The sequence below is a fragment of the Mastigoproctus giganteus genome, chromosome 6, assembly GCF_048544385.1.
Source record: "Mastigoproctus giganteus isolate SK-2022 chromosome 6, ASM4854438v1, whole genome shotgun sequence".
Classification (NCBI taxonomy): Eukaryota; Metazoa; Arthropoda; class Arachnida; order Uropygi; family Thelyphonidae; genus Mastigoproctus; species Mastigoproctus giganteus.
This window is the reverse complement of record NC_143580.1, coordinates 112,472,470-112,488,088: the sequence shown is the minus strand read 5'-3', so window position 1 is coordinate 112,488,088 and position 15,619 is coordinate 112,472,470. Positions and strand designations below refer to the sequence as shown.

The 15,619-nt window shown below is 38.4% G+C and overlaps 1 protein-coding gene across 2 annotated transcripts in view; it reads left to right on the top strand.

Annotated features, from left to right (window-relative positions):
* Wdr92 (dynein axonemal assembly factor 10) overlaps positions 1-15,619 on the top strand; it is a 160,239-nt gene that overhangs the window by 24,893 nt on the left and 119,727 nt on the right. For both annotated transcript variants that reach the window (XM_090375264.1, XM_090375263.1), the window contains exon 2: positions 7,480-7,580. In XM_090375264.1, the coding sequence (XP_090231390.1) occupies positions 7,480-7,580 (101 nt within the window). The remainder of the gene's footprint in view (positions 1-7,479; positions 7,581-15,619) is intronic.

The window sequence follows — 15,619 nt, the reverse complement described above, 5'->3', positions numbered from 1 at the left end:
AGTATACATTGGTTCATTATTTTACGTTTCAGACAAACTGGGATATTGCTCTTCAGTATGTGACTATATTTCTGAATGCTATCCCTCCAAAATTTATTCTTCTCTTGACTTCCAGCCATTTATCATTATTACAGCTAATGACCTGTCCCAGATAAGTATATGACATATCTGGGACAAGTTTTCAGTTGCTGCTCCTTCAATCATTGTGTCCCTTTCTGTGGCATGCTTGTTCATCATTACTTTTGTTTTAGTCATTCATCCTTAGTCCAAAATCCATACTAACTGTGCATAACTGATTAAGATTTTCCTCTAATTCTTTGGGATCATGGCTTATGACCACAATGTCATCTGCAAATCGTAAATGGTTTAGGTACTCCCCATTCACATTGTCTCCTTTCTGTGACCAGTCTAATCTTCTGAAAGCTTCCTCAAGGGCAGCAGTAAACAACTTCAGAGATATTGTGTCTCCTTGTGAACTCCTTTCTCAATTTTAAATTTCCTACTGTCTTTGTCTAGTCTAATAAAGGAGGTAGTGTTCTCATATATTTTCTTAAAAATCATAATATATGCGGTATCTATGCCTTGTCTTTCCAGTGCCCGAAACATTGCCTTATGTTGTATGGAGTCAAATGCCTTTTCATAATCCACAAATTTCAGGCATAATGGTGTTTTATATTCATTTGCTTTCCTCCATTAGCTGTGATATTACGTGAAGGTGATCCATAGTTGAGAATCTTGTCCTAAAGCCAACTTGCTCTTTCAGTTGATTCTCATCAAACATTCTTTCTAATCTGTTAGTAATGACCCTTATGAACAACTTGTAGATGTGGAATAACAAGCTAATTGGTCTATAATTTCCAATTTCTGATTTATTTCCTTTCTTATGCAGCAAAACTATGATTGCATTATTCCACTCCTTAGGCATCACACCTTTTCTAATGCATTTTGTGAAGAGTCTTGCCAGTTTTTGTACCATGTCTCTTCCTCCCAATTTTAACAACTCTACAGTAACTTCATCTTCTTTGGGGCTTTCTGATTCTTCATTTTCTTCAATGCATGTTCTACCTCATCAGGAAGAATATCGGGTATGTTGTATGTGTTACTAATTTGCAATCCATCTTCCCCACTGCTGCCATCATTTCTTCGCTCCTTGTATAATTCTCTATAGTAGTCTTCTGCTATTTGAATTATGCCTTCTCTGCTATTTATAAGTACACCATTGCTATTCTTCAGTTTCAGTATTATTTGTCTTTCTATATTACTGTTCATGGGTGCTGATTTAAGTCCTATGTTTTCTCTTAATGCTTGTTCTACTTTTCTTGTGTTAAATCTTATGTCCTCTCTGAGTCTCTTTCTAATGGCTTTGCATAACTCAGTTTCCTCCTTGTCAGTTTTTATCTTGCTCTTCATTTGTCGCATTCAGTTCATCATGATAAGTGTTTCTTGACTAATTTTTTCTTCTTTGGATTTCTTTTTACCTATAGGTTTCTTGGGCTTTATCACTTTCAGACAGTTGTAATATTCCTTGTCAATATCTTGGTCCTGCTTTTACTCCTCTTCTGTTATCTCAAAAACCTTTGTATTATTTACTCAAGTCAGTTTTTTTTTATTTCTTTTCTTACATCTATATCAAGCGTGCATCTTACCATTCTGTGATCACTTCCAACATTTACCTTGTTTAGGTCAGTAACATCATTCACGATATATCTTCTGTTAGTGAGGATGAAGTCGATTTCATTAGTTGTTAATCCATTTTGACTCTTCCATGTCCACTTTCTGTTCACCCTTTTCTTCAAAAAAGTGTTCATTACTGACAATCCTCGAGATTTTGCAAATTCCACAAGTCTTTCACCTCTTTCATTTCTTTCGCCAATTCCAAAATTTCCTATAGTTCCCCTTTCTACGCTGTTTTGTCTTTTTCCAACCTTAGAATTGAAGTCCCCCATAATGATAGTGTAGTAGGTTTTCTGCTCATCTAGAAGACTCTCAATTTCAGTGTACATTTTTTCAACCTCTTCATCATCATGGCTCGATGTTGGTGCATAAATCATAACTTTTTGCTTGTACCTCTTAGAAATCCCGAGTATTATTCTTGGCACCCTTGGTGATGTACTTTTGAATTCCAAAATGTTGTTTTTATATTTTTATGGACCAGAAAGCCAACTCCACCTTCACTCCTTTCACTGTTTCCATTGGTGTACAGCAGATTTCCACTTGGTAAACTTATAAGTGATTCATTTCTTCTTCTTGTTTCAGCCAAACCAATTATATACCAATTCACATTTTCTAATTCCTTTTCCAGCTCTAATATCCTATCTTCGCTAATGAGTGATCTTACATTATAACAGGCCAAGTTCAGTTTCCGTGCATGGCAGCCTGGTCGTACCCAGAGATTCTTAGCACCCTCTGCTTCCACTCTTATCCTCTCACTGTCATAAGAGGGGGAGTGAAAGCCGCTGGGGGATGAGGATCATTTGTTTCATCGTGCTGTGATGGAGGGTTTGGTCTTTTCCTCTTTACACTGACCAGGCATCTTGAAGAGAACAACTCTACACATTCATTGCCACCTAAGTGACGTAACAAGGCTTACCATCGAGAAGGTGTGCATGAGTGGATTTAGGGAGGCAGGTCAACTGGACCTCTCCTAAATCTTCTGTAATAGAAAGATATTGGATCCATCAGTGTTTTAGACTGAGCTGAATTAGCATACATTAAATAGAATGTGTTTCATTGCATTTTAAAATAAGTGATTTCACTGAGCAGTGAACCTATGTCAGAATTGTTTCAAATTAGTAGAAAGTGAACAGAAACCAACAAAAATTTAAAAATGGATTTCAGAGAACATACTGTTTGTTGTTTCAAGACTTTCCAGTATTTTGCGAAGTTTAAAGAGGGCCACTTGTCCTTTGGAATGAACCTCACTTTGACCACTCTTCAACTTCAAATTCAAAAACTAATGATACAGTTTCTTGTGTTCACAATCTAATGAGGAGTGATCAATATTTAACTGTCTGTGAAGTTTCTAGTGAAATTAATGGTATGGGCTATATTAATCAATTTTAACACAATATTTGGGATTTCAGCCACTCATCCTCACTGGTGATCACAGAGTGGCGAGTTCTCACATATTAGAGGGACTCCACTAATAACATTAGTCCACGTAGAACAGTGTCCATTTATTACCACTCTTTGCCATCTCCCACTAAACCATCCCTTTATCCATTGTAGTAACTTGCCCTTAATGCCATTCCTCTCCAATTTGTATAGCAGTCTTCCATGTGCAACAGTATCAAAAGCTTTCCTGAAATCCAAGTATATGATATCAAAATTATTTTTTGCATCCAGTTCCTTTGTGACCACATCATAGTATCCAGTCAGATTGGTCAGACAAGAATTCCCCTAAACAAACCCATGCTGTGTTTGAGCTTTTACTGCTGTATTGTCCAGGTGATCCTGTTTCACCTCTTTAGCCAGTGACTCCATTATTTTCCCTGGAATAGAATTTAAACTAACAGTCTATAATTATTTGTATCACTCTTTGAACCCCCTTTGTAAATTGGTGATATACATTTGTACACTTCCAGTCCTCGGTGACCTCCCTGAGTCCAAGGAAGCTCTCATAATTATGGCTAAGGGTTTGCTTACTTCCTTTGCTGCCTCCTTCAATATAACTGGATAGATTCCATCTGCCCCAGGTGCCTTGTTTATGTTTAACTTCAAAAATTTCTCCTCCACTTTGCTCTCAATTATTACAAAATCATTAAGAACCTGCTACAATTTGATAACCTTCTGCCATTTTCAAATGTTAATAACTCCTCATGTGTGAATGTAGATGCAAAATACTCATTCAGTTTGTTTTCTGTCTGAGCAGGATCATCAGCAGTCGAACCATCGATATCAAGTGGGCCAATCAGATTCATCCCCTTCCTTTTAAAGTTTATATAAGTAAAGAAATCCTTGCTGTTTTTCTTAGCATCTTTTGCCAAAGATTTCTTGTAATCTGCCTTCACCTGCCTAACCTCCTTTGTGACCTGATTACAGACTAGCTTATATCTGCCACAGACTTATATCTGACTAGCTTATTATGTCACAGCAAACTGACTCGACACTGCACTGTCCAGCGATGTCAACTGGCTGCACTTCCTTGGATTTTATGTGTATCTTAACTAATAGTATAATCCCTCCTCCCTTCCTATCCTGTCTATCCTTCATATACACATTGTACTCCCCAAATTCCATTTCTGTATTCCTTATATCTGTGTGACACCATGTCTCTGATATCTCAACAATATCTGCCTTTGATATTTGACCAACAGCTCAAATTCATCAAATTTATTTACCAAACTCCTAGCATTGGTGTATGCGTAAGTATACTTGCACCTGTTCCTATTCTTAGCTAGCCTAACACAACCCATATGTTTACTTGTACCGCAATGACTCCCAGCAGTCTCTGAAATACCCTGCATCTTGTTTTCCAGGCAGCTGCTCATTCCAACAGAAACAGTGCAAGAATCAAAAAAATAATGTATGAATGTAGATGCAAAATACTCAGTTTGTTAGCTATCTGAGCAGGATCATCAACAAACATTGATATTAAGTGGACCAATCTGATTCATCCCTTCCTTCTTGAGTTTACACTGATTGGATAAAAATCATGCAATACCAACCTAGCATCAACCCACCTTTTGCCCAGATAAGGGCAGTCACACAGCAAGCCATTAAGTCCATTAGGTCACGAAAGCATTCCACAGGTATTTCCATCTATGTTTGCTGCACCTCTGTCCATAATTCCGTTGTATTTCTGGGTGGAGGATCTAAAGCTCGAACAGACCTTTCTACAGCATCCCAAAGATGATCCACAGGGTTTGTGTTCAGTGAAAGGGGAGGCCATTCCATGGTGGTGAGATCTGCAGAATGCTTTTCGAACCATGTTCTAGGCACTGTGGCTCTGTGGGGAGATGCACTGGCCTACTGGAAGAGTCCATTGCCCTGTTGGTGCCTGATGACCATGATGGGATGCAGATGGTCTGCAAGGGTGGACACATATCCTGGACCATTCAGAGATGCATCTAGATGTACCAGAGGTCCCAGTTGAACATGCCCCAGACCATTACTGACCGTCCACCTGCCTGAACAGTTCCTTGTTGATATGATGGGTGTATAGCTTTGTGCAGTTTCCACCAGATATGCTCCCTCCCATCTGCTTGAAATAAATGGAAACAGGACTCATCGGATGAGGAGACCCTCCTCCAATCATCCAAGGTCTAGTGCTGATGTTCTTTTGCCCATTTGAGGTGTAGAGTCCTGTGTCGTGGTGTTAGCAATTGGACTCTCTTGGCTTGGCGGCTCCCATAACCTATTTCGACTAATGATCACGTGATTGTCTTGGTGGATATGTTTCTGGAACCTTCCTTGCTTAAGTTGGCGGTGATGCCACTGTCACTTTTCATTTGGCTGAAACAACGTGAGACAGACGTCGACGGCCATGTTCATCCACCATCTTTCTCAGCCCACAGCACTGTCCACCATGAGATGTTATTCCTAAAATGGCATATTCCTGATACATTCTTAATACTGTCAAATGGGAATAGTGCATTTACTGTACCACCTCCACAATAGAGTGACCCATGCATTGGGCACCCGCTATTATTCCTATTCCTCTTCCAGAGTGTTGGTTAACTCACAATGTTTATCCATATTGACATCGAATTACCATCTCCGTAAATGCAGTGATATTTTGTACCTATATACCTGCTAAGCAGTGGATTCATTAACTAGTGTGAGGGAGTGACAGTGTCGCATTGCCCAGTAACCAGATATTCCATGAATTCTTTCTTTCAGTGTACATAGGTAAAGAAGTCTTTGCTGTTTTTCTTTGCATCCTTTTCCAGAGATTTCTAGTAATCTGCCTTTGATTGCCTAATCTGCTTTGTGACTTGATTACAGATTACAGACTTAGGCTTCCGTATCACCTAATAATTTACATGCAACCCATTCATTTTTCTTCTCTGCCCCGAGTCTGATTTTGTATTCCTTAGTTGTTATGAAAAGCTTAGTAGCTTCCAAGATTAATTCCTTGAATGCTTCCCATTTAGAATTTTCTGTTGGTAATCGTATCATCAGTTGGTAATCGTATCATCAGTTGGTCTCACTATATATATAGAATTTAAAAACTGTCAGAAACCACTGTAGTCCTTTCTGTACACATTGTACTCCCCAAATTAAAATTCTGCATTCTTTATATCTGTGTGACACCACATCTCTGATATCCCAAAAATATCCACCTTTTGATATCTTGCACTTTAAATTCATAAAATTTATTTACTATACTCCTAGCATTGGTGTCTATGCATGTATACATGCACCTGGTCTTACTCTTAGTTACCCTAACACAGTCCGTGTATTTACTTGTTTCGTGATGACTTATAGCAGTTCTTTAAATCCCTAGCAACTTGTTTTCCAGGCTGCTGCTCATTCCAGTAGAAGCAATGCAAGAATCATTTCCACCTCTACCTGCTTCTACTGTTAAATGTGAATTTCCCCCAATCTAGCAGCTTTCCTAACAATAGCATCAACAAATATCTTTTGCACCCTTTCTATTTAAGTGTATCCCATGCAGTATCTCCTGTTAACAAGCACAGACCATGCTGGGAAAAATCCTATCCCATGAGCCATGTCCACAGATCTCCTACTCTTAATGTCATTAGTGCCAACTTGGACGACAGTATCACCTTTTGTGCTCTTAAAAGATGATATCTGCCCTACAACATCATCATATTTTGCTCCTGGCAGGCAAACTCTGGTCCTACTTCATCTATCCTTTTTGCACAATATGTATCCCATTCCCTGATAATTGAGTCACTGACAGTATCTAGCTCCTGTGGAACCGGCATATTTTGGCTTGAAGATTGCCACTGTGTTGCATAAGCATTTTGTTGGGCAGCTGAGAGCTTGATGGGTATATACTATAACAATGTTTCAAATGGATAAAGTTACTACGTATATAACCTAAGTAATAACCTACAAAATCTCTAGCTAAATTGAAAATAAACTAAGGAGCATGATTAGGATTATAAAGCTACTTATGAAAAATAAATTGCTATAACAAAGTCAGTAAAATGGCAAAAATGTATCAAAAACTTATCCGTTTGCTGGAGCTGAAAATTCTTTTCCCACATCTGATGAATGACTTGAAGAAATTTCAGTACTAAAACTCCAAAAATGTCTGTGAAACATGTCTTCTTTAACAGCTGAAAGATATCAGAGCTGATATTTAAATTTATGTTCATAATAAAATGTCTTTTTGTGTTTATAGTTCTTACATTGATGGGACAAAAAGATGACTCATAAAAATTGCATGACTGTATATATCCCTTGTCCTTCATAATTAAATTTTTTTGCAGTTAATAACATATGTTTTCAATTTTGAAATGTATCTTATATTATGATTTATTTCCCTAGTTGTAAAATATTTTTCAGACAGAAAAATCAAAATCTTTCAAGTGTGGAACATTTGGTGCATCAAGTCTACATCAGCGATACCTGGCGTCTGGAGATTTTGAAGGAAGGTTGCATATATGGTGAGTTTGTAATAGGAAGAACATTGTAAAATGTATTTTTTTTTACTGAGAGCTATTACTTTTTTTTAAATCACATTGTCTTTAGTGAAATATCACTGTTCATGGTAATAAATTTATAATTATTCCCTAATTTTTTATTTCTATTCATTTGTGCATTTTGGTAAAAATTCATCTGTTCACATTCTTGAAGATTACTTAATTATAAAAAAGTTGGACTGAAGAAATGAATTAAACTAAGCTATATCTATGACCAAGAAAGTTGGACATAAATAACAACAAATTTCTCCTTCCCAAAAGCAGCATGTTTGCTTATATCAAGCAAAATTGTGCTATGCTATTATAGTATGGTTCATAATCAATTTTCACATTTGTCTTTCATTGTAATCCTGAGTGACAGAAAATATCAATCATGAATAAGAATGTGTGTCAATGTAGACTTTAAACAACTTTTTTTTTTTAACATTTTAGTTTACAGTACCATTGCTTTGGTAACTTCACTGTGTATTTATATTCCATTCTCAGATCTCTGTGAGGTAAGGTAAACAGACATCAAAATTTTTTGGGGATTGTCTTTATTTTGGGCATAATGTCCCATTGTCCCCAAAAAGATTGTTTTTTCTGAGCAATCTTATTGGTTACTGCAATGTAGTAACAAAGGAGCAGGATGAAAAAAAAATAATCTTGACATTGTGCTTAGGTTTCAGCAAAGTTTTTGATACTCACATGAAAGATTACTATACAGAGATTACTATTCAAAAGATTGTTTTTTCTGAGCAATCTTATTGGTTACTGCAATGTAGTAACAAAGGAGCAGGATGAAAAAAAATCTTGACATTGTGCTTAGGTTTCAGCAAAGTTTTTGATACTCACATGAAAGATTACTATACAAATTAGAGTCATATGTCATTAGGGACAAGTTACTGCTCTGCATGAAGGGATGGCTGAGTGGCAGTGTTGTGTTATTTGGTTTTTAGGAGCATTAGCAACTAAGGCCATATTGCTCCGGGATATGCGGTGGTCATTCCTTGACCTTTCCGCATTCTCTGTATTTGGTGGTGACAGGCTCGAACCCCCGTCTAATCAAGAAGCGTGTGCTACGCACTGCTGCTCCTTCCCACCTGGCTACGGAGGTGCCGCTGAGTGGCAGATGCAAGTCAGTGGTTATTAATGGTTGTTCTTATTAGACTAATGTTGCTGCTCTTCTTAGACTAATTTTATTAGTGGAGTTAAGATTTCAATGCCCAGTCCCATATTGTTTTCAATATTTGTTAATGATAATGATGAAGGTATACCAGATTTAACGTAGCAATAGTGGTAAATGATGCAAGAAAGCAAGCTTATATAGCATGAGCTAAAAAAAAAACAGTTCATCCATCTGGTGTACTCTCCAAGAATTTGTCTAGTTCTCCCCTGAATTTATTCAACCCATCCACTTCCACAACAGCAGATGGAAGCCTGTTCCAACAATCAAACATCTGCTGGCTGAAGGCAAACTTTTGCACATCTATCCTACAACCATTCTCCCTCAACTTGAATTTATTCCACCTCATGTGTGTGTAATCTCAGAAATGGAAGAATACCATTAACATTCAGCTTGCTCAATTCATTCAAGGCTTTAAACACTCATTCAAGGCTTCAGTCAGATCTCCCCGCAGGTGCCTGGCCTCAAGATGCTGAAATTTGAATATAGTATTCAAAATGTGGCCTAACCATTGCATTATACAAAGGGATAATCACCTCCTTATTCCTGCCAGCAAAGTTTCTGCCAGTTTCTGTATAGCAGTGACAAAACCCCATGAGTTGTCCTAGCAGCGTATCTGCACAGCTCAGAGAATTTCATGTCTGACTGAACAATTACCCTCAAGTCTTTTTCATTCACCTCTAAATTCCCTGAGTGTTATACCACAGTTGATAAGTTAATCTGGGGTTACTGCTACCCATGTGCAGTACCTTGCATTCGTCATTGTTAAACTTCAGTTGCCATTTCTTAGCCCATCAACCCAATTTTCCTAGAACTTTTTGCAGTAGCTCACCCTGATGACTCTTTAACCACCCTGCCAATCTTTTTATAACCTGCAAACTTAAACATTAAGCCTGATATACATTCATCAATATCATTGATAAATATTCAAAACAACGGTGAATCCAGCACTGAACCCTGAGGAACTTCACTAATAACATTATTCCACGAAGAGCAGTGCTCATTGATAACCACTATCTGTCTTCTTCCACTTAACCATTCCTTTATCCATAGCAGTAACTTGCCCTTATGCCACATTTCTCCAAGTTTGTACAGCAGATTTTATGTGCAACAGTAAATCCAAGTGTATGCCAGAATTATTTTTTTCATTCAGTTCCTAGGTCATTGCATAATAGTAACCTATCAGATTGGTTAGACAAGATGGCCTCTTGACAAATCTGTTCTGTAATTGCCATATAATTACATGCCTGTCCAAATGGTCCTGCATTAATTCTTTCACCAGTGATTCCATTATTTTCCCTTAAACAGTCATTAAGCTAACAGGTCTCTAATTACTCATGTTGCCTTTTGATCCCCCTGTGTTGAATTGGGGGTTATTCATACTTCTCCAATATATATAGGGATCTCTCCTGAATCCAAGAATAGTCTCATAATTATGACTAAGGTTTTGCTAACCTGCCTTGCTGCCTCCCTTAATATAATTGGATAGATTCCATTGGCCCCCCAGGTGCCTTTTTTATATCCATCCTCAACAATTTCTCCTCCACTTTCCTTTTAGTTATCACAAAGTCATTTAACTCCTTGTAAGAGTTTGATAAACTTCTGGTATTCCCTTCCCAAAAAATTCCTCGTGTGAATGTAGATGCAGAATACCTAGTTTGTTCACAACCTGAACAAGGTCATGAACAGTTAAATAATAAACATCAAATGACCTAATGTGATTCAGCCCCTTCTGCTGTTAATATAAGCATAGAAGCCTTTGCTATTTTTCTTTGCATTCTTTTCCCGAGACGTCTCATAATCTGCCTTAGCTTGCCTAACCTCCTTTGTGATTTGATTACAGACTAATTTATAGCTACTGTAGGCTTTGTACCACTTGATAATTTATATACATCCCATGCACTTTTCTTCTCTGCCACATATCTCAATAGTTCATATGACATCCATTTAGATCTAAGTATTGAACATTATTTCTTTGTTGGTATAAAAAGCCTAGTAGCTTCTTTGATTATTTCCCTTAATACTTCCCATTTAGAATTTGCTTTTGGTAACATCATCAATTGGTCTCACTGTACACAATTTAAAAACTGTCTGAGAACTCTGCAGTCAATATTTCAAATGCAAAAGTCTTTCCCTTTATCCTTGATAAAGTTGTTTTTAATTAAATTCCACATTAGCACACTGTGATCATTGCCACCCAGTGGATCTTTTACCTGCAAGTTCTTAATGCATGAAGAATCACCACCGTTGATAACCAGATCAAGAGTATTGCTTCTTCTTGTCTCTCTAACATGCTGCTGTAGGAAACAGTCATCCAAGAAATTCACAAAAGTCTTGCTAGTGTGTGAGGGACCAACCTACAAATTCCAGTCAATATCTAGAAAGTTAAAATCACCAATTGTGAGACATTCTGATTTGCTGGCTCTCTGTTTTTCTGTATAGCTATTTGGTATACTCATCACAGTCATTAGGCCTATAACACATTCCTACTCTCAATTTTGTTTTCCTAGTGCTTATATCACACTAAACTGACTCAACATTGCACTCGTCACCCTAGTCAACTGGATGCACTGCCTTAGATTTAATATTCTTCCTAACTAAGAGCATAACCCTTTCACCTCTCCTGTCTTGTCTGTCCTTTTTGTATACATTTTCCTCCCCATATTCAAATTCAGTATCACTTATGTCTCAGTGATACCATGTCTCTGCTATTCCTGCAATGTTTGCATTCAACGACTTAATCAGTACTTCAAATTCATTAAATTATTTACAGTGCTCCTAGCATTAGTGTACATGCAAGTATACGTGCACATTTTCTTTCTCTTAGTTACTCTAACACAGACCATTTATTTATTTGTTCCATGATTTCCCACTGTAAGGCCTGAAGTCCTGGACACCTTGCTTTCCAGGCAGCTGCATGTACCATACCGATAGTATCTGTACATGCAGCTGTATTTAAGTTATAATATGTATCCTCTCAAGCTAGCAGTTTTCCAATACACCTATCACTGCCTTGATAGCATCAGCAAATATTCTTGCATCCCTTCTATTCAAGTGTATCCCATCCCTGTAAAAACAGTCTCTCCTGTTAGCAAATAGAGACCATGCTGAGAAAATATCTACCCAACGAGCCTTGCACATTCTCTCCAGGGCTGAATTGATTGACAAGGCTCTCAACATATACTCCCTCCAATTGTGTCTGGACATAATTGCAGACACTTTCAAATTCACTCCTAACTTGCAACTTTTTGCCAATATTGCCCTGTACTTGTTAAGTAAGTTCTCAGGTCTCATATTCTTAATATCATTAGCACCAGTGTTTACAACAGTTTTACATTTTGTGTCCTTAAATGATGATATCTACTTTTTACTCGGCAGACATACTCTGGTTCTATTCCATTTACCCCTCTTACACTACGTATTTCCCGTTTCCCTGACAATAGAATCACCGACAATAACTAGCTCCTGTGGGACCTACATATTCTTCCTTGAAGATTGCTTTTATGTTGTCTGATACACAAGAGTGAGCTCTGGCTAAATGTCTAAGTTTGCAGATGATACAGAGCTTGGCAGGGTGGTTAATGACAGAATTGAGAATATGATGCTACAAGAAGACAAAAAAATCAGCTAGATTTCTGTTGATTGAAAAATGTAAGGTACTTTGTACGGAAAGTGGTAATCCCAGAAAAAATAGCAATTTGGTGGTAACTGCACTGAAGATAGGTCACCACCTTCTGCTCCCCCCCCCCATAGTGTAAGGCACTGGTTGTGCCTTACACTGAAGGGGGGTAATTGTGCAGTTAGTGAAGTCCAGGTGCAAAAGTGAAGTTTAGATAGTTCAATATTGTCACCCATATCACAAATTGAAATGCCATTCAGTCATCGTTACTGCATCTTTAGTAAAAACGGTTAAAGAAAAATAATTAGGATATAGAAACTACAATCTCTAATCCACAGTAAGGCTCATGTATTAATGTATTGGAACATTTCTATTAGAATGAGCAGAAGCCTGAAAAACAAGATGCATGATATTTCAGAGACTGCTGGGAGCCATTGCGGTACAAGTAAACACATGGGTTGTGTTAGGGTAGCTAAGAATAGAAACAGGTGCAGGTATACTTGCGTGTACACCATTGCTAGGAGTTTAGTAAATAAATTTGATGAATTTGAGGTATTGCTCAAAACATCAAAGGCAGATATTGTTGGGATATCAGAGACGTGGTGTCACACAGATATAAGGGATGCAGAACTGGAATTTGGGGAGTACAACGTCTACAGAAAGGATAGGAAGGGGGAGGGGTTATGCTTTTAGTTAAGAAACACATAAAAACCAAGGAAGTGAAGCCAGTCGACATCGCTGGACAGTGCAGTGTTGAGTCAGTTTGGTGTGACATAAGCATTGGGAGATCAAAATTGAGAGTAGGCGTGTGCTATAGGCCTAATGACTGTGATGAGTATAATAAGAAACTGTACAGGGAAATAGAGTGGGCCAGTAAATCAGAGAGTCTTATAATGGGAGATTTTAATTTCTCAGATATTGACTGGAATTTGGGGGCTGGTCACTCACACACTAGCAGGGCTTTTGTGGATTTATTGGATGATTGTTTTCTACATCAGCATGTTCGGGAGGCAACTAGAGGGAGTAATACTCTTGATTTGATTATCAGCAGTGATTCTTCATGCATTAAGAATCTGCAGATAAAGGAACCACTAGGTGGCAGTGATCACAGTGTGCTGAAGTGGGATTTACTCAAAGAGGTAACTACCATTAGGGGTAAAGGGAAGGGTTATTGCTTCCGTAAAGGCGACTACAATGGACCGAGACAGTATTTAAATTCTATACAGTGGGACCAACTGATGCTGTTACCAACAGCAAATTCAAAATGGGAAGCATTCAAATAACTTATCTTGGAAGCTACTAGGCTTTACATACCAACTAAGAAATATTGTTCAAGATTTAGGCCAAAATGGATGTCAGATGAACTAATAAGGCATATGGCAGAGAAGAAAAATGCATGGGATACTTACAAATTAACACATGACACAGAAGACTATGATAGATACAAGTTGATATGCAACCAAGTTACAAAGGAGGTTAGGCAGGCGAAGGCAGATTACGAGAAATCCTTGGCAAGGGATGCAAAGAAAAACAGCAAAGAGTTCTTTACTTATGTAAACTCTAGAAGGAAGGGGATGAATCAGATTGGTCCACTTGATATTGATGGGTCAACTGTTGATGATCCTGCTCAGGTAGCTAACAAACTAAATGAATATTTTGCATCGACATTCACACATGAGGAGTTATTCAGCGAGGGGAATGCCAGAGGTGTATTCAACTCTAGCAGTAAGCTACAGAATCTTGAAATAACTGGGAGTAAAGTGGAGGAGAAACTGTTGAAGATAAACACAAGAAAGGCACCCGGGGTGGATGGGATCTATCCAGTTATATTAAAGGAAGCAGCAAAGGAAGTAAGCAAACCCTTAGCCATAATTATGAGAGCTTCCTTGGACTCAGGGGAGGTACCCATAGACTGGAAATGTGCAAATGTGACCCCAATTCACAAAGGAGAATCAAAGGGCGACACAAGTAATTATAGACCTGTGAGTTTAACTTCTGTTCCAGGAAAATTAATGGAGGCACTGGTTAAAGAAGCACTGCAGGATCATTTAGACAAGACTTCAGTTATAGCTCGGACACAGCATGGTTTTGTTAAGGGGAAGTCTTGCCTGACCAATTTGATTGGATACTATGATGCAGTCACAAAAGAACTGGATGCAGGGAATAGCTTTGATATTATATACTTGGATCTTAGAAAGGCTTTTGATACTGTTGCACATGGAAGACTGCTACACAAATTGGAGTAGTGTGACATTGGAGGCAAATTGCTGCTATGGATAAAGGGGTGGTTGAGGGGGAGAAGACAGAAAGTGGTAATCAATGGACACTGCTTATTGTGGACTAATGTTATTAGTGGAGTCCCTCAAGGCTCAGTGTTGGGTCCATTATTGTTTTCTGTATTTATAAATGATATTGATGATGGGATATCAAGCTTAATGTCCAAGTTTGCAGACGATACAAAGGTTGGCAGGGTTGTCAAGGACACTACTGACACTATGCTGCTGCAACAGGATCTGGAAAGGTTGAGCAGATGGGCTGAGAGGTGGCAAATGAAGTTTAACATTGACAAATGTAAAGTACTACACATGGGAAACAGCAACCCCAGAGCAACGTATCAAATCTGTGGTACTACACTGTGGTAGAGAATGAAAGGGACTTGGGGGTGGTTGTGCAGGCAGATATGAAGTTCTCTGAGCAGTGCAGACGGGCTGCAAGAGTAGCTCATGGAGTATTGTCAATGATATACAGGAATATTTCCCGCAGGGATAAGGAGATGATTATTCCCTTGTATAAGGCAATGGTCAGGCCACACCTAGAGTACTGTATACAGGTCTGGAGGCCTCATTTCAAGAAGGATGTAGAGCTGCTGGAACGGGTACAAAGAAGGGCAACAAGATTAGTGAATGGAACAAAGGGGTGCTCTTACGAAGAAAGGCTTAAGTTTTGCAAATTACAGTGTCTGGAGAATAGGCACCAGCGAGGTGATCTGATTAGCATTAGCATTAGCATTAGTAGAGGCATTTGATGCAAGAAAGCAAGCTTATGCAGCATCAGCCAAAAAAAAAAAAAAAAAAAAAACCCCACTTCCACTTCACCCCTCTGTTCGTTCAAAATACCTGTCCAGCTGAGCCTTAAACTTATTTAGGCTATCAACCTCCACCACAAGGGATGGCAGTCTGTTCCACCAACCAACCACCCGCTGGCTAAAGGCAAATTTCC